This window comes from Trichomycterus rosablanca, chromosome 3, assembly GCF_030014385.1.
Source record: "Trichomycterus rosablanca isolate fTriRos1 chromosome 3, fTriRos1.hap1, whole genome shotgun sequence".
NCBI classification, from domain to species: domain Eukaryota; kingdom Metazoa; phylum Chordata; class Actinopteri; order Siluriformes; family Trichomycteridae; genus Trichomycterus; species Trichomycterus rosablanca.
In genome coordinates, this window is record NC_085990.1 from 10,333,678 (window position 1) to 10,352,797 (window position 19,120).

Sequence of the window (19,120 nt, forward strand, 5' to 3'; positions counted from 1 at the left end):
AGGAGATTGATCCACACTGTGTGCCAGAATATTTTAAAGCAGGCTGACCAAATGTGATATATTACTATACACAGAGTTGTGCTACACATAATTAATGACTTACCAAGCTCATTAGCAAATACAGTTTAAAACTGATGCTTAAAATAAAAGCTATCTCTTCTAAAGTGTCTGTGAGAAAGCAGCTTTCACCAGCATAGTATAGAGGAAAACATTACAGGAACACATTTTCAGAATGATCCAAAATGATTTCCATAATCCATGTGGCACCACTCCAACAACTAATGCGGACTGAAAATCAAAAAGGGGAAAAAAACTAATATTGACAAAAATATCAGATGTAATTCAATCCTGCAAAATCTGTTTACCAAGACTTGGAAAACAGAGCAGCTGAGCAATCCTTCCATCCATTTAATTATTTCAATATTCACCTGGTCAGCCATCCATCCACCCTAGCAGCAATCCATTTACCACCCTAGTGATACACTTTTTTCATTTAACAAATCACCCATTATCAGCATCAGTTAAATCCATCCATCCATCCATCCATCCGTCTGCCCATCCTCCCTACAGATGATAAACAGTGGAGAGGTTTAAGCCCAGGTCATTGAGTCTCTTATGTCCAGAACTTGCTGTTCTTATATTGTTTTAAGCCAATGGGAAATCAATTATGACAATTAATCGCTCAATTTTGAATACAATACACCATAGTACATTGATTACTCACTTGTAAACCCTTCATATTCTGACTAAGAATTTATAACATTACATGGCATGCTATTTGTTTAAAACCTCTTTGGTGTCTTCATCAGGCCACTTAAAGTCAAAATGAAGAACTGACTGTACAAAAGGTCACAGTTGATCTGACTGAGGTAATGTGAACTCTTGCTGGATGTGCTTTAACCCCGCAGTACATCACGGCTCCGAGGAAAAGCCATTGTCATCGAGCAGGTTGTCATCTTTAATGTCTCTGTAAACATCTCAGCAGGCAGCCAGTGATTCAAAGAATAGTGTATATAGATATAGATATTGTGTTTTGCTTTTAGCGATGGCTTTTTAATTCCTTTAACCTAATTACTGAGAAGCTCGTAGCAGTGGTGCATTCTGTGAAATACTAAAGTATGTGATTTTCTCAAAAAAAACATTTTACTTAAAGCTCAGATGGCTTTTGTTGGTTGGCCAAGAGAGGAAAACTAACAGGACAAAAGCCTTGACTGCATGTACTCGCCTGCACTTGAAAACCACTTACAATCAAAGAAATTGAAAAAGCCTTTTTATTAAATAGTGTATATACACCGATTAGCCATAACATTAGAACCACCTCCTTGTTTCTACACTCACTGTCCATTTTATCAGCTCCACTTACCATATAGGAGCGCTTTGTACTTCTACCACAGAGTAGGTATTATTTGGCTGGTGGGTCATTCTCAGCACTGCAGTGACACTGACATGGTGGTGGTGTGTTAGTGTGTGTCGTGCTGGTATGAGTGGATAAGACACAGCAGCGCTGATGGAGTTTTTAAACACCTCACTGTCACTGCTGGACTGAGAATAGTCCAGCAACAAAAAATATCCAGCCAACAGCGCCCCGTAGGCAGCGTCCTGTGACCACTGATGAAGGTCTAGAAGATGACCAACTCAAACAGCAACAATAGATGAGCAATTGTCTCTGACTTTACATCTTCAAGGTGGACCAACTAGGTAGGAGTGTCTAATAGAGTGGACAGTGGGTGGACATGGTATTTAAAACTCCAGCAGCACTGCTGTGTCTGATCCACTCATACCAGCACAACACACACTAACACACCATCACCATGTCATTGTCACTGCAGTGCTGAGAATGATCCACCACCTAAATAATACCTGATCTGTGGTGGTCCTGTGGGGGTCCTGACCATTGAAAAACAGGGTGAAAGCAGTCTAAAAAAGTATGTAGAGAAACAGATAGACTACAGTCAGTAATTGTAGAACTACAAAGTGCTTCTATATGGTAAGTGGATCTGATAAAATGGACAGTGAGTGTAGAACTGACATCTTGAACTCGCAAGCTCTAATCTCAGCTCTGCTACCGGCAGTTCTCTCACTGTCACACTGTGTTGCTCTCTCTCAGTGTGTAGGTGTGTGTTAGTAGTGTGTAGGTGTGTGTTAGTAATGTGCAGGTGTGTGTTAGTAGTGTGTAGGTGTGTGTTAGTGGTGTGCCGGTGTGTGTTAGTAGTGGGTAGGTATGTGTTAGTGGTGTGCCGGTGTGTGTATGTAGTGTGTAGGTGTGAGTTAGTAGTGTGTCGGTGTGTGTTAGTGGTGTGTAGGTGTGTGTTAGTGGTGTGCCGGTGTGTGTATGTAGTGTGTAGGTGTGTGTTAGTGGTGTGTAGGTGTGTGTTAGTGGTGTGTAGGTGTGTGTTAGTGGTGTGCCGGTGTGTGTATGTAGTGTGTCGGTGTGTGTTGGTAGTGTGTAGGTGTGTGTTAGTGGTGTGTAGGTGTGGGTTAATAGTGTGTCGATGTGTTGGTAGTGTGTAGGTGTGGGTTAATAGTGTGTCGGTGTGTGTTGGTAGTGTGTAGGTGTGTGTTAGTAATGTGTAGGTGTGTGTTAATGGTGTGCAGGTGTGTGTTAGTAGTGTGCAGGTGTGTGTATGTGATGTGTGAGTGTGTGTTAGTACTGTGCAGGTGTGTGTTAGTGGTGTGCAAGTGTGTGTATGTAGTGTGCAGGCATGTGTATGTAGTGTGTCGGTGTGTGTATGTAGTGTGTCGGTGTGTGTATGTAGTGTGTCGGTTTGTGTTATTGGTATCTCAGTGTGTGTATGTGTTGGTAGTGTGCCGGTGGGTGTAGGTGATGTGTCGTGTGTGTTAGTGGTGTGTGTATGTAGGGTGCAGGTGTGTGTATGTAGTGTGTTGGTGTGTGTTAGTGGTGTGTCGGTGTGCGTTAATAGTGTGTAGGTGCAGTAGGACCACTTGAATGAGGGAATTGGCGTCTTTGCTCAGCTCTTGGTGTTTCAGGGCTTTATAATAATAAGATTTTGGGTCGCTCTCTTTTAGACACACTCACTAACACTCTCTCACACTCTCTTTCACACTCTACCTCACACTCTTACTGGCGGTGTCTTACTCACACTGTCTCACACTCTCATTCTGACTTTGACTGCTTTGTCACACTGTCTCACACCCCTCCTCATTCACTCTCTCTTTTACACACTCGAACAGCCACACTATTACACACCTTTATTGCAGTACACACACTTCCAATAAAACTTGCGCTCCCACTTTCCATCTCTCTCTCTCTTTTGTCACTGTGTGGCTCTCATCCTCTCGCTCTAACATATGCTTTCTTTTTTACTTTGCTTCATTTTTACATTTAACAACAACAATTGCACATGTCCTAATGTCACTTTTAGGATAAATACCACCAGTTTAAAATAAAAAAAATTTACAGTTAAAAATGGGTGCAGTTTAAGTAATATTCTTTTTGACTTAACAATCAACTAGAGGATGCTGTCAGAAAGCTCAGCAACCATCTGGGTGAGCATGGACTTGGGTTTCTTTTGTGGAAAAAGTCCTCCACACTTCTTTGCTAGACAAACAGTTATAAGAAACATGAACAGAAATAATAAAAACATAATATTAGACATAGATTATATCAGAACACTAGAAATGAAGATATTTACAGAATTATTAGTAGCCATTAACTGAACTTTGTAGAGGACCAAATCCACCTATGTGTGGTTTAGTTGGGGTTTCCTGTCATTCTAAAGCATTACTGCCATTTTTCATTGATGGGAACTCTGATGGATCAGAACATTATGCAAAGCTAGTAAGTGGAATGTGTTTATTCATGATTTTTGTATATCGGGGGGTCCCACCCAAATATATGTTGTGATTACAGCCTTGGTTAGTAATCAATAAAGTAAAAGAAAGAGTAAAAGAGTCAAGAAGATTTACAAACATGTAATGATCAGTACTGATCAATAGCAGATGGTTAATGGTCCTCACTGGTTGTCTGTCCGGTTGTGACAGGCTGATGTTACAGGTCACATGTCTTTCTCTATGTTACTGCAGTGCTGAAATGTACAGGAGATGCTGCTCAACTTCCTGTAGAACAGATCTCTACTGGAACTGTATTTAAAGCTCTCAGTAACGTGCAGCTAACAGTGAGAGAGAGCAGTCTGACCTCCCTGGGTAACCAGTTCTGTCTGAGCCAGCCACTCTCACATGCTCACTGTCATGCTCTCTCTGTCTCTCTGTCTCTCTCTCTCTCTCTCTCTCTCTCTCTCTCTCTCTCTCTCTCTCACACACACACACACACACACACACACACACACACACACACAGATACAGTTACTCTCAAAAATTTCTCTCTGACTGCCAAGTTCACACTACATGGCTTTCAAGTTGTTCAGATCGCTGTACAGTTCACACTACACAACTGGGTCTTTACATTACATGACTAATCGGCGATAGGGGCTCACACACTACACAATCTACCATCAGGAGGAATCACAGATGAGTCTGTCTAAACTATCTAAACGATAAGATCACAAATACTGTAAAGCTTGTGTGTGTGCCGATGTATTCTGATAGAAACTATATTATGCCCCGTCACACGTTTTAACAATTCCTCCCCCGTGTTTCCCCTCACCCCGTATCTTGCGTTCTCATTGGCTGTAGTTTGACATGGCACTCGCTGCCACTCGCAAACTGCGCGCAACACCTTTCACACAACATGATTTTGAGTCAGCACTTGGTGAGCCGCTCAAATCGAGTCGTTAAACAGTTCACACATAGCGATCGAGAGCTGAGTCTCAATCCCCTCTGTACGGTGGTCGAGAAGTGCAAAACAAATTAACATTTTAGAAAACAAATTTACAAAAAAAACAAAAACAAAATTACAAAAAACAAAAACAAAATTACAAAAAAACAAAAACAAATTTACAACAAAACAAAAACAAATTTACAAGAGCTGAAACACTTTTACCAATGCCGAAACAAATTTACAAACGGCGGATCTGACGGAAAGGGTAGGTACAATACACAGGAAGTGCTCGTTGCTTACATGCTGTCAATCAAACTGTTTCTCGGGGGTAAAGTGAATGGAGTTTGTGACGGTAACGCTAAACAATAGTGATGTGCAGATGAAGCCTCATTAAAGCTTTTGAAGCTTCTTCCTGATTGTGCTGAAAATACCTGAGTGGGGGAAGAGGGGGGGTGGTTAGGGTTGCACCTATAAAAAATATAACGGGTCTAACACCGTCATGAGAACATTATCAAAATGTTTTATTTAGGGTGTTTAACATTTATTATTTTCATTCTTTATAATAATAAGTCAGAACCATATTTTAGGCAAAACAACGCACTCTGCCCACTGCACTACTCATACAGCGGTGTATTAAACAGGTTATTATGCTGATAAACATGCTCACACACACCGTTACTAATAATAAAAGTGAACACTACTTAATATAATAACCAAACGCTTTCTAATTCCCACTGTAGCAGCAGTTTCATTCTGTTTCATACACATCACCCCGTCTCCCATTGATAAAAATATGGAACAAAGCGCGTCCTGTATCAGTTGAATACAGAACGCGACGTTTAGTCTCCAAATAAAGAACAATTCTGTATTTTACAGGACGGTTGGTAACCCTAGATAAAAGACAGCACCAAAGCTTTGAATCAGTCCCGCACATTCCTGCTGGTTTAATACAAGCTCCGATACACTGAGTCGAGTGTTACAAAAATGAAACAAGCTTCAAAGCCTCGGTATTAAATGTTCCGTCCCTAATAAACAATGTTTTGTCCATTTTGTGTTAATTATTTCAGCCAGTTGGTCGCTTTTGTTTTTCTTCTGGGAATACTTTAGATGTTTAGAAGAGCGGACGGTAGATAGAGATGCACAGGCGACGTCTAAACATCTGCACAAACAATCTAAGAACTTCCCACAAGAAAAACAAAAGCGGGTCAACTGGATAAAATGATTTCCACAAACTAGACAAAACATTGTTTAGCGTTACCATCACAAACTCCGTTCACTTCACCCCAGAGAAACAGTTTGATTGACAGCATGTAAGCACTTCCTGTAAATAGTGCCTACCCTTTCCATTGGTAAAAGTGTTTCAGCTCTTGTAAAAAATTTTTTTGTTTTTGTTGTATATTTGTTTTTGTTTTTTTGTAATTTTGTTTTCTAAAATGTTCATTTGTTTTGCACTTCTCGGCCACCATACCTCTGTCTCACTTTCTCTCTTACTCTCACTTTTATACTCTCTCACACAGTTACTCTCCTTTTTACTTAAACATACTCTCTTATACAGACACTTCCTCTCACTCTCTTCCGCTCTCTCACCTTATCTCTCTTACTCTCACTTTCATACTCTCACACAGTTACTCTCCTTTTTACTTAAACATACTCTCTTACACAGACACTTTCTCTCACTCTCTTCCTCTCTCTCACCTTATCTCTCTTACTCTCACTTTCATACTCTCACACAGTTACTCTCCTTTTTACTTAAACATACTCTCTTATACAGACACTTCCTCTTACTCTCTTCCGCTCTCTCACCTTATCTCTCTTACTCTCACTTTCATACTCTCACACAGTTACTCTCCTTTTTACTTAAACATACTCTCTTACACTAACACTTGCTTCCTCACATGTTTTTCACTGACACTTTCTCTCACTCTCTTCCTCTCTCTCACCTTATCTCTCTTACTCTCACTTTTATACTCTCACACAGTTACTCTCCTTTTTACTTAAATATACTCTCTTACACTAACACTTTCTCTCACTATCTTCCTCTCTCACCTTATCTCTCTTACTCTCACTTTCATACTCTCACACAGTTATTCTCCTTTTTACTTAAACATACTCTCTTACACTAACACTTGCTTCCTCACGTTTTTCAGTCGCTGAAACTCTCTCACTCCTTTTGTCTCTCTCTCTTTCTTTCTCTCTTACTCTCTCGCACTATCACGCTCCTTTTTACTTTTTAACTCATACATACTCCCCTACACTAACTTGCTTTCTTGTGTTTTTTAAGTCACTGACACTCACTTTAACATTCTCACTCTATCTTGCATATTTTTGCTCTCACCTAACATTTTACTTTTTTACGAGCATTACCTTTCTTTTCTTTTTTAGTTGGTGACACTCTCTCTCTCTCTCTCTCTCTCTCTCGCTCTCTCTTTCTCGCAGTCACTCACCTTAATACTCATTCATCTTCCTTCTGTAACATTTGCTTCCTCACATGTTTTTCAGTCCCTGACACTCTCTCTCACTTCCTTCCCGTCTCTCTCTTTTTCACTCTATCACACGGATACTCTCCTTTTTGCTTTAATACTCATACAAACTCCCTTACCTAACACTTGCTTCCTCACGCTTTTTGGTCACTATCACTCTCTCACTCTAACATTCTCACTCTCTCCTGCATATTTGTGCTCTCACTTAACATCTTACTTATTTTTACTTTCTCTCTCACACTTATTCACTCTCAGGCGTACTCTGTCCCTTTCTCGCTCTCACATACATACACTGTGGCTTTTGCACATCCATGCTTCTCCATACATGTAAACTCTCTCATTCTCCCCTTCTCTCTCTCCACCTCCTCTCTCTTTTTCTCCTACTCGACCCTCTTCCCCTCCCTTCCTTCCTATCCTCTCTCTCTCTGGTCCCTCCCTCTTTTTTTCTAGCTCTCTCTTGTATCCACACTTACACAGCCTCCTTTGCTCACTTTCTCTTCCAAACATGTTGCCTGCGCGATGCTGCGCGCCAGAGTGGAAAGCTTTCTGCCGGCATCCCAGGCGCGTGCCAACGCTTCCACCCGGGCACCTGCTCTCCATCTGACGGAGCTTGGTGAGGAAGAACGGGACAAGAAGATAAAAAAGGAGCCTGAAGGGCAACAGCCAGACACTGGGTCCATGCGGATGGGCACCATGCGTGGTAGGCGCTACCTGCTGGACAGTGAGAAAGGGGGCATCAGGAGGCAAAGATCACCCGACTGGCTTTATGAGTCGTATTGCCGAATGAGCCAGCAGCACCCGCTGGTCGTCTTCCTGCTGCTGATTGTGATGGGCACCTGCCTGGCACTGCTGGCTGTCTTCTTCGGATTGGGGTTGGTAAGTGCAGGGTGTACTTGTGGCAGCAAAGAATTCGTCCTGCTATTTAAGTTTCTGTCTTAGTTTCTTTTAATGTCTGTCTGGTCCAGTCAGCTAAGGCAATTGAAGTAGATGAATGGCAAGAGTCGCTGGTGCAAGCAGCTGGGATACTGGAACCAGAACTGTTCTAGGATTGTGCTGGAACCCACCGGGTTGATGAATAACAGTGGGAGCAAGGTGTTTGGTCTGGTTTGGATCAGTCTCTAATTGAGTAATGGAAACACAGTGCATAAAAATAAACAAAGATGTTTACAGCACTATTGTTGGGCATGTAGGTTCATTGAAATACCAGAATATTGTGGTTCTATTGGTGTAAATAGAATTTACCTAGGTTGGATAAGTACTAGGCTATTGGGGTGGAAAATAATGTTAGTCTAGGGCAGAGGGGCAGTAATGGGTTTTACTGTCCACTTTGTTTAGTCTGACCTACAACTGTAGTATGATTAAATGTATAGCTTAAACTTCATTTGTTGATATCTTTAGTTTCTGTGAAACTAAGGGTGGATCTTAGCAGGTGCCCAAAGTTGGTGTCAGCCAGTGTACTGTTGGAAAGGAAAATGATGCTGGTTCAGGACAGAACGGTGTAAGAGGTTTGTTGTAGTCTGATAAAATGAGGGAACATGGCACTCTCTGAGACAAAGGGTTGTTGATGATGAATATTTAAAGACATGTAGCTTCATTAGGTAAGCCAGGGCACTAGTGAAGTAAAGGAAGATTATTGATGTATCGATATATTGATGATCTTGATGTATTTACCCCTTAAAGGCTGTTTGGTTCAATTATTAAATAGACAGGTGTCTATGCAGTTTTTGTTTGTAGTGGTGGTGACAATACATGTAAGTTAAATAAAAAATGACACATTGGTGTTATAACCACCTCAGAGTTGGTGCCAGGGCATGACCTGCTGGTGTTTTGTATTAATCATCACACTCTCTTTTTTCTGATTTCCTAGAGCCCATCTGAGGCAGGATGGGCATCCATGGCACAATATATGGCACAGAAAGCTTTTGTTGTTCTTTAGTTTTAATGGCGTAGTAGCATTTGAAGCTGTTCTTAAGGAGGTTCAGGGGGCAACCTCAGGGTCAGTGAGTGCAAAGACAGGTGAGGCCAGAGAGGCATCTAGAAGTTTAGCTTCTGTTTTACTGATCTCTATAACATTCTTGTTTTATTTTGATTTTGTTTAACAATGGGCATCCAAGGCACAACAGATGGAATAGAAATCTGCTATTGTCCACATACTTTTGGCTATGTGTATACTGGTTTTAGTCAAAGAGTTACATTAGAGCTCCTCATGAAGAATAGTTACTTTGATGGTCCTTGATCCTGACTAGATGAAACGGTCTAGAAAGACCACTGGTTGGCACGAACAGGAGATGTCAGTTGTGCCTACCATTTCTTTCTTCTAATTTATTTCATCTATTGTGCAAGCTGGGTGGCATTTGTTTCATGGCATAGAGAAAATAGGCTCCTGGTATCTGTTCTATTCCTGGTTTTTATGATGTGCCATCAGGTCAAAGAAAATTGCTGTTTAACAAGATTTTGGCTGAGAAGTAAGACCTGGACCAACATTACACCCTTTTCTTTTTCATCCATTAGGCAACAAGTGTGGTGTTTGTGTCCTGAAAGGGAAATGGAACTCATATTTCACTATAACACCGCAAAGCAAGCAGATATAAGATTTTATTTAATTCTTTTTCTTTTATTCTCTTAATTTCTTATCTTACTAGTTCAGCAAGTGGCATAATACAGGACGGGGGCTGTTTTTTTACCTAGATATTATAATAGAAAAATCTTTAGCCTCTATTGTCCCTAGTAGAACTCCTACTTTATCCTGCTTTCCTAGATTGTATCGGCTAGACCGGGGTAGAAGGGAGGTGCCATGGGCACAGTATGTACAAAAAGGACCAGGCAGGGATTCAGAGTAAGGCTTCTGTTGCCTCTTTTACTTTTTGAAGAAAGGTAGATAAATGGGTACTTTGATGGACGTATTGTGGCAGGTACATTATTGCAGTAGAGATTAGACTTTGGCCTCCTTTGTCTCCTGTCCCATCTTCCTCCTGTTTTCTAGTTCTTTTGCTCGTGTCTGATGTGCTGAGACAGACGAGTGGCATCATGAGCACAGGGCACAGCAGAAAAAAGCTTCAGGCTGCTGTAGATAAATTAGGCTTTTGTTGCCTCCTTTTCTTCATTCTGATGCTTTCTTAGAGTGTGTCTGATTGATTAGAGCTGATTAATGGCATTGCGGTCCTGTTACAGAGCTGGTCTTCTGTCTTTTAGACGCTATCTTTTCTTCTGTTTTATGTTTCTAAGCTCAGTTCTAATTGGACTAGTGTATGATGTGACTTAGTGTATTGGAATGAGTGTTATTCTACATCCTCCCCTGAGAAAATCACAGAGCGGATTACGGTCAGTTTTTTTTCTGCAAACTCAGCAGTGGTCACATCCGAAGTCATCATCACTGTGTTTCTGTAGTCACATTTTCTCGTGTTCTGGAAAAAAGTATTTTGACAAGTGTTACCTGCTGTGCTTAACCTCTCACAGCGCACATCTGTATGTTACTGAATGGTTTAAAAATGTCACTCAATTAGTGCTGGGCGGTATGGCGGTAAATTCGGTATACCAGCTTTAATCCTTATACCGTATGGATTTTTCAAATACTGCCATACCGTAACATAGTTAATACAACAGCTGTAGGCTTCAGTAGGCAGCAAATCATATAATATTCCTCTATAGACAGTCAAGAAAAAAGCTTTCAGAGCAATAATTAAAACACTGGATTCAACATTATAAGCAAACTGGAAGCGGAGATATATAAAGTTGTCCACCTTTCGACAACAGACCTGTGTTCAAGTTGTACACTGGAGTTTGCAAATGTCATTTTATTCGTTAAAGGGAGAGACAAGGGTAATCGTACAATACTTAAATATTAAATAAACAATAAAAATTGTATATACACTGATCAGCCATAACATTAAAACCACCTCCTTGTTTCTACACTCACTGTCCATTTTATCAGCTCTACTTATCATATAGAACAGGGGTGGGCAATTAAATTTTCGAAGGGGCCACATAAGCAACTGGGACTGTTGTGGAGGGCCGGACCAATAAGGTGAACTTAATTCTGCTCAATATTAATTTTATCTCTTTATTTACATTTTCAGCATTTAGCAGACGCCTTGATCCAAAGTGACTTACAATAAAGTTACAGTATACAGTCTGAGCAATTGAGGGTTAAGGGCCAGCAGCAACCTGGCGGTGGTGGGGCTTGAACCAGCGACCTTCTGGTTACTAGTCCAGTACCTTAAGCACTAGGCTACAACTGCCCACTCTTTATTAAAAGCAGTAAATTGTGCAGTTCTAATAAGTTGTTAATGTTTAGATGTTACAATCAGACAATTAGAAGTAGGCAGAGTAAAACATCAACATTATTTTACTATTTAAACAAACAAATGCAAAAAAACCAAAAAAACTAATGTGAACAAATGTGCAGGTTTTTAAACTATTTTGTTTTGAGTCTAATTACCACATTTGTTTTTCAGTCCGTTGTTATTGTTGGATATTCTTATTAAAATCACAAAGCTGGTCCTGACTGCTTCAGTTCTGGATGTGTTAAACTTTATAAAAAGTCCTTGTTGCTTTTGCAGTTTAGTTAGTGAAGCTTCAGGTGTGACGCTCCGCATCGTCCATGTTCATGTATTTCTCTGTTTAGTACCATAACAGCGATTTAAACCCTAAAGTGTGATCGTTAAACAGCTTTACACCTGACTTCAGTACATAAATACTTCAGAAGTTCACGTCTTGTTAAAAACTCGACCGTCAGTCACACTCAGTTGTGTTCGCATTACGGTGAAGCTGATACACTCTCACACGTAAAACGAAACGGATATTTAAAGACACAGCGCTCCCGTGAAAATCAATCCTGTTATATTGCATGTTTGATGTACATTTATTTACGTCAAATTTTTAATTGCCACGAACCTCATGCGGGCCGGTTAGGGATGTCTCGCGGGCCGGATGTGGCCCGCGGGCCGTACAATGCCCAGGTCTGATATAGAAGCACTTTGTAGTCCATCTGTTTCTCTACATACTTTTTTTAACCTGCTTTCACCCTGTTCTTTAATGGTCAGGACCCCCAAATGACCACTACAGAGTAGGTATTATTTGAGTGTTGGATCATTCTCAGCACTGTAGTGACAATGACATGGTGGTGGTGTGTTAGTGTGTGTTGTGCTGGTATGAGTGAATCAGACACAGCAGCGCTGCTGGAGTTTTTAAATACCGTGTCCACTCACTGTCCACTCTATTAGACACTCCTACCTAGTTGGTCCACCTTGTAGATGTAAAGTCAGAGAAGATTGCTCATCTATTGCTGCTGTTTGAGTTGGTCATCTTCTAGACCTTCATCAGTGGTCACAGGACACTGCCCCCTGGGCGCTGTTGGCTGGATATATTTTAGGTAGGTGGACTATTCTCAGTCCAGCAGTGACAGTGAGGTGTTTAAAAACTCCAGTAGCGCTGCTGTGTCTGATCCACTATTGCACCAGCACAACACACACTAACACACCACCACCATGTCAGTGTCACTGCAGTGCTGAGAATGATCCACCATCTAAATAATACCTGCTCTGTGGTGGTCCTGGGAGAGTCCTGACCATTGAAGAACAGCATGAAAGGGGGCTAACAAGGCATGCAGAGAAACAGATATACTACAGTCAGTAATTGTAGAACTACAAAGTGCTTCTATATGGTAAGTGAAGCCAATAAAATGCACAATGTGTGTAGAAACAGGCAGGTGGTTTTAATCTTATGGCTGATTGGTGTATTTCACCTGTTTCACGCGTACTGATTCCATCATATATTGTGTCATTTTGTGAGGCTAAGCAAAGCTTATAGTACTCAAAACCTTCATTATATACAGGGTGAAATTAAAACTTTTAATATTATTTGTACTTATGACAGTAGAATATGCCACAGACATATAAAAAGTCCCAGTAATACAAAAAAAAAAAAAAAATACAGTCATATACTGTGAACCCGTCAGAATCTTTAAAAAATACCATTAAAAAATACCGCCCAGCCCTACTCTCAATTATTTTCTTGGTCTGTGTGGTTGAACTTTATCTGGGAAAACAATACATATACAGTGCTGGCCAAAAGTATTGGCACCCCTGCAATTCTGTCAGATAATACTCAATTTCTTCCAGAAAATGATTGCAATTACAAATGCTTTGATATTAAAATGTTCATTTAATTTGTCTTCAATGGAAAACCACAAAAAGAATTGTCAAAAAGCCAAATTGGATATAATTCCACACCAAACATAAAAAAGGGGGTGGACAAAAGTATTGGCACCCTTTGAAAAATCATGTGATGCTTCTCTAATTTGTGTAATTAACAGCACCTGTTACTTACCTGTGGCACATAACAGGTGGTGGCAATAACTAAATCCCACTTGCAGCCAGTTAAAATGGATTAAAGTTGACTCAACCTCTGTCCTGTGTCCTTGTGTGTACCACATTGAGCATGGAGAAAAGAAAGAAGACCAAAGAACTGTCTGAGGACTTGAGAAGCAAAATTGTGAGGAAGCATGGGCAATCTCAAGGCTACAAGTCCATCTCCAAAGACCTGAATGTTCCTGTGTCTACCGTGCGCAGTGTCATCAAGAAGTTTAAAGCCCATGGCACTGTGGCTAACCTCCCTAGATGTGGACGGAAAAGAAAAATTGACGAGAGATTTCAACGAAAGATTGTGCAGATGGTGGATAAAGAACCTCGACTAACATCCAAACAAGTTCAAGCTGCCCTGCAGTCCGAGGGTACAACAGTGTCAACCCGTACTATCCGTCGGCGTCTGAATGAAAAGGGACTCTATGGTAGGATACCCAGGAAGACCCCACTTCTGACCCAGAGACATAAAAAAGCCAGGCTGGAGTTTGCCAAAACTTACCTGAGAAAGCCAAAAACGTTTTGGAAGAATGTTCTCTGGTCAGATGAGACAAAAGTAGAGCTTTTTGGGAAAAGGCATCAACATAGAGTTTACAGGAAAAAAAACGAGGCCTTCAAAGAAAAGAACACGGTCCCTACAGTCAAACATGGCGGAGGTTCCCTGATGTTTTGGGGTTGCTTTGCTGCCTCTGGCACTGGACTGCTTGACCGTGTGCATGGCATTATGAAGTCTGAAGACTACCAACAAATTTTGCAGCATAATGTAGGGCCCAGTGTGAGAAAGCTGGGTCTCCCTCAGAGGTCATGGGTCTTCCAGCAGGACAATGACCCAAAACACACTTCAAAAAGCACTAGAAAATGGTTTGAGAGAAAGCACTGGAGACTTCTAAAGTGGCCAGCAATGAGTCCAGACCTAAATCCCATAGAACACCTGTGGAGAGATCTCAAAATGGCAGTTTGGAGAAGGCACCCTTCAAATCTCAGGGACCTGGAGCAGTTTGCCAAAGAAGAATGGTCTAAAATTCCAGCAGGGCATTGTAAGACACTCATTGATGGTTACCGGAAGCGGTTGTTCGCAGTTATTTTGTCTAAAGGTTGTGCTACCAAGTATTAGGCTGAGGGTGCCAATACTTTTGTCCGGCCCATTTTTGGAGTTTTGTGTAAAATGATAATTGATTTGACTTTTTTTCATTCTCTTTTGTGTTTTTTCATTGCAAGTAAAATAAATGAAGATATTAATACCAAAGCATTTGTGATTGCAATCATTTTCTGGAAGAAATTGAGTATTATCTGACAGAATTGCAGGGGTGCCAATACTTTTGGCCAGCACTGTAAGTAGCACTGATGTCATTTGTGGTGTAATGGGGATGGACACCGAATTGAAGCAGATTTGGAATTCTACTTTACATTCCACCTCTTTTTTTCTTGCCTATTTATAGAATGCTAGAGTAAAAAAATGGCTCAGAAATATGGCATATCAGGTAAAGGGCACTGCCATTTTTAGCACGAAAGTCTTGTATCCCCTTTCTTTAATGTATTTATAGGTATATTATATAGTACATATTATGCAGCAAGGAAGAGGATTGCCCTGTGGGTACTCTGAGCGCTATAACAAGAGAGCAGAATTATTGCAGGATACTGGAGGGATTCTGGTGTATGTCAATCCCTCATTCCATTAATTGTCCCATTTTCTTAGGCGGTGCCAGACTGGAACAGAAAATGGTACTACGGGTACTGTGAGTGGCACAGCAGGATATAGAAATGTTGTTTTTCAGAAGATGAAGCTGAGTTCTATCTGGGCTTCTGTTTCTGCTTCTGCTTCCTTCTCATTTAATTGCCTGGCTTTCTTAGTGTTTTATATAGACTAGGGTAGAAGGGTGGCACTGTAGGCATAATAACTGGTATAAGATCAGCAGTCATACACTTTTTTTTCTTTTTTGTTTTCTTATAATATATCTAATATACTGGAGAATAAAGTGGCACAGCAGGCCTGCTAACATGCAAACAACACTTCTGGTATTACATACTATAATATACACTGATCAGCCATAGCATTAAACCCACCTTCTTGTTTCTACACTCGCTGTCCATTTTATCAGCTCCACTTACCATATAGAAGCACTTTGTAGTTCTACAATTACTGACTGTAGTCCATCTGTTTCTCTGCATGCTTTGTTAGCACCCTTTCATGCTGTTCTTCAATGGTCAGGACTCTCCCAGGACCACTACAGAGTAGGTATTATTTAGGGGGTGGATTATTCTCAGCACTGCAGTGACACTGACATGGTGGTGGTGTGTTAGTGTGTGTTGTGCTGGGATGAGTGGATAAGACACAGCAATGCTGATGTAGCTTTTAAACACCTCACTGTCACTGCTGGACTGAGAATAGTCCACCAGCCAACAGCGCCCCGTGGGCAGCGTCCCATGACCACTGATGAAGGCCTAGAGGATGACCAACTCAAACAGCAGCAATAGATGAGCGATCATCTATTCAACTAGGTAGGAGTGTCTAATAGAGTGGATGGTGAGTGGACATGGTATTTAAAAACTCCAGCAGCGCTGCTGTGTCTGATCCACTCATACCAGCACAACACACACTAACACACCACCACCATGTCATTGTCACTGCAGTGCTGATAATGATCCACCACCTAAATAATACCTGCTCTGTGGTGGTCCTGGAAGAGTCCTGACCATTGAAGAACAGGGTGAAAGCAGGCTAAAAAAAGTATGTAGAGAAATAGATGGACTACAGCCAGTAATTGTAGAACTACAAAGTGCTTCTATATGGTAAGTGGAGCTGATAAATTGGACAGTGAGTGTAGAAACAAGGAGGTGGTTTTAATGTTATGGCTGATCAGGGGTTTAAAATGGTACCATTGGCACAGTAGGTGGCATAATGGGATACACTGTTGTTTTAACAAAGTATTAATGTAGTCTTATTTTAACTTCCTATTTTAGCTTCTTGTACCCATTCTCCTATTTTAATAGTATATTTTATTAACCAAAATAAAAGCTTGGCACAATGAGAGGCATAATGGGAAAAGGGCACTGTTTTTAACCGAGATGCTGGTGTAAGTAGGAGACCTTTTGTTTTAATGCCCTTCTTCCTTTCTTTGTCCTGCTCTATTAGCTCGTGTCTAGACTGGGGTACAAGGGTGGTACTATGGGCACAATGAAAGGCACAACAGGAAACTAAATTAAGCTAAGCGTCTATTGTTTTATTTCTATTTCTGTCTTCAACTTTCTTTGATTGAGCCACAGATTTTCCTGACTCGATGCTGCTAATCTTCTGTAATTATTTGGACACCAGCCAGCTCATTTCCAGCAGATAACAAGGGGGGAGTTGATTCAGAAAAAAAATCCCAGCTTTGTTTGAGCTCCAGCCACATGCCGTTGTTTATTTTATAAAGCACTTCCCGCTCTCCATTCAAACGTCTCATCCAGGCGAGCCATAAAGCTCATGCCAAGATTGAGAACCGGGCTATCTGAAAAATCAACAAGCTTGGTCACGACTAATTAAATAAATCAAGCCGAGGTTATTAACCTGCCGGCGATAAGACACGACTGTTTAAATCTAACTGATTATAAAAATAACAGGACCGAACTTAACCTAACTGCAGCTTTGTTTTATATACTGAAATTTTATTCCAGATTTTGATTTAAGACCGGTGGTGAGCGGAGATGAATGTGTGACATGACGTCAAACTAGATGTACTTCAATTTGCTTTGCAGTGTCAATAAAATCAGGACCAGATTGACCAGCTTTATGTTTAGTGTTCAGATTTCCTTTGTAAATGCTGATAAGGACTGTCAACAGTTTATGTGGTAAAATACAAAGAACTCTTAAGGAACCTTACAAACATAGTTCCTAGTAGAATGACATTTTCATGTGTCAAAAACCTTTACATTTTAGAATGACACATTAAGAATCCAATTCTTATTAGTACCCCTTGGCTTTTTGTTTTTGTATTTTGTTTATGCATTTTCTCCCACTTTTGCCCCAACTTTTAGCACGTCCAATTACCCGATTGCATCACGTTTCCTTTCCACTAATGCCGATCCCCACTCCGATTGAGGAGAACGAAGCTAACACACGCCCCCTCCGACACATGGGCAGCAGCCGTAGGCATCTTTTCACCTGCACTAGGCGAGTGAATGTGGATCAGCCCTGTGTATGCAGAGACACACCCTGATCAACGCACTCCTTCTTCGCCCCTGTGCAGGCGCCATCAATCAGCCAGCAGGAGTCGTAGTTGCATCAGCTACGAGGAGACCCTGTCCAGCTTACTACTACCCCACCCCTATATGAACAACAGGCCAATCATTGTTCAAGTGGCTGCTCAGATTCGATGCAATTTATTCGGGATCCCAGCTCCGGTGTGCTAGCGTGTGTTTTAACTGCTGCGCCACCTGAGCGGCCTTAAAAAAGTTCTTAACCTGTAACTTTTAACCATTTAAAGAACTGATGAGGAACTCTTTTCTAAGAATGTTGGTTAAATAATTTTAGAACCTTTAAAAAAATCGAGGAACCTTAATCTCTCAGAGTCATGTAGAACAGCCTAACAGTAGTAACCTTTAAAAATACATAGATGTTTTTTGGTTTTCGGCAGAACCATTTTCACTTTAATACCTGCAAAAGATGTAAATATTCTTTGCTTGTAAAAATACTTAAATCAACATTCATTCATTTTTTACAAGCAAATAACCCAAGAGAAATAACCCTCTATGTAAAAATCCCATTAAGATATCAAATGGGGATCAGGTAGTACCTCTAAGAGCAGGCTGTATGCTTCTTTGTACATTGTTAGATGTATAACTGCTTACATAAAACCCTCTGATTAACAAAGAACCTTTATAGCTTTAATTAATTTTTTAAAGTGCATTTTCTCACGAATTTTAGCACGTCCAATTTTTACCCAATTGCGTTATGCTTCCTCTCTACTGGTGCTGACCCCCACCCTGACTGAGGACAGCAAACTGACACATGCCCCATCTGACACATTAGCAGTAACCGACTACATCTTTTTTTTTACCTGCACGAGTCGAGTTCATATGCCGATCAGCTTTGTGCACGGAGAGCCACCCCCTGATCAGCATTATTCCTCTACTCTGTGCAGACGCCATCAATCAGCCAGCAGAGGTCGTAACTGCATCAGGGGTCCCGTCCGGCTCCCTCTCTGTATGAACAACAGCCAATCGTTGTTCATATAGCCGCCCAGCCCAGCCGGATGGCAGAGCTGAGATTTGATATGATGTATTTGAAATTCCAGCTCTGGTGTGCTAGCGTATGGAAAAAAGTCCATTCCTGTCTCAGCATGACTGTGCCCCTGTGCACAAATAATCATAATAAATACATGGTTTGACAAGCTGGGCAAGTCACAGAGCCCTGACATCAATCCCACTAAGCCCCTTTAGGATGAGTTGTAACACTGATAATGAGCCAGGGCTTCTGGTCACAGAGCAGTGCTTGATATAATTCTATGATGACTGAATGGGCACAATTTCCCACAAGTGCACTTCAAAATATAGTGCAAAGCATT

At 41.0% G+C, this 19,120-nt stretch overlaps 1 protein-coding gene across 1 annotated transcript in view; it reads left to right on the forward strand.

Moving 5' to 3' along the window:
- The first annotated feature begins 7,737 nt into the window (after positions 1-7,737).
- Positions 7,738-19,120, forward strand: part of adcy2a (adenylate cyclase 2a) — a 146,303-nt gene continuing 134,920 nt past the window's right edge. Inside the window, exon 1 of the mRNA XM_062991822.1 lies at positions 7,738-8,094. Within this exon, the coding sequence (XP_062847892.1) occupies positions 7,738-8,094 (357 nt within the window). The remainder of the gene's footprint in view (positions 8,095-19,120) is intronic.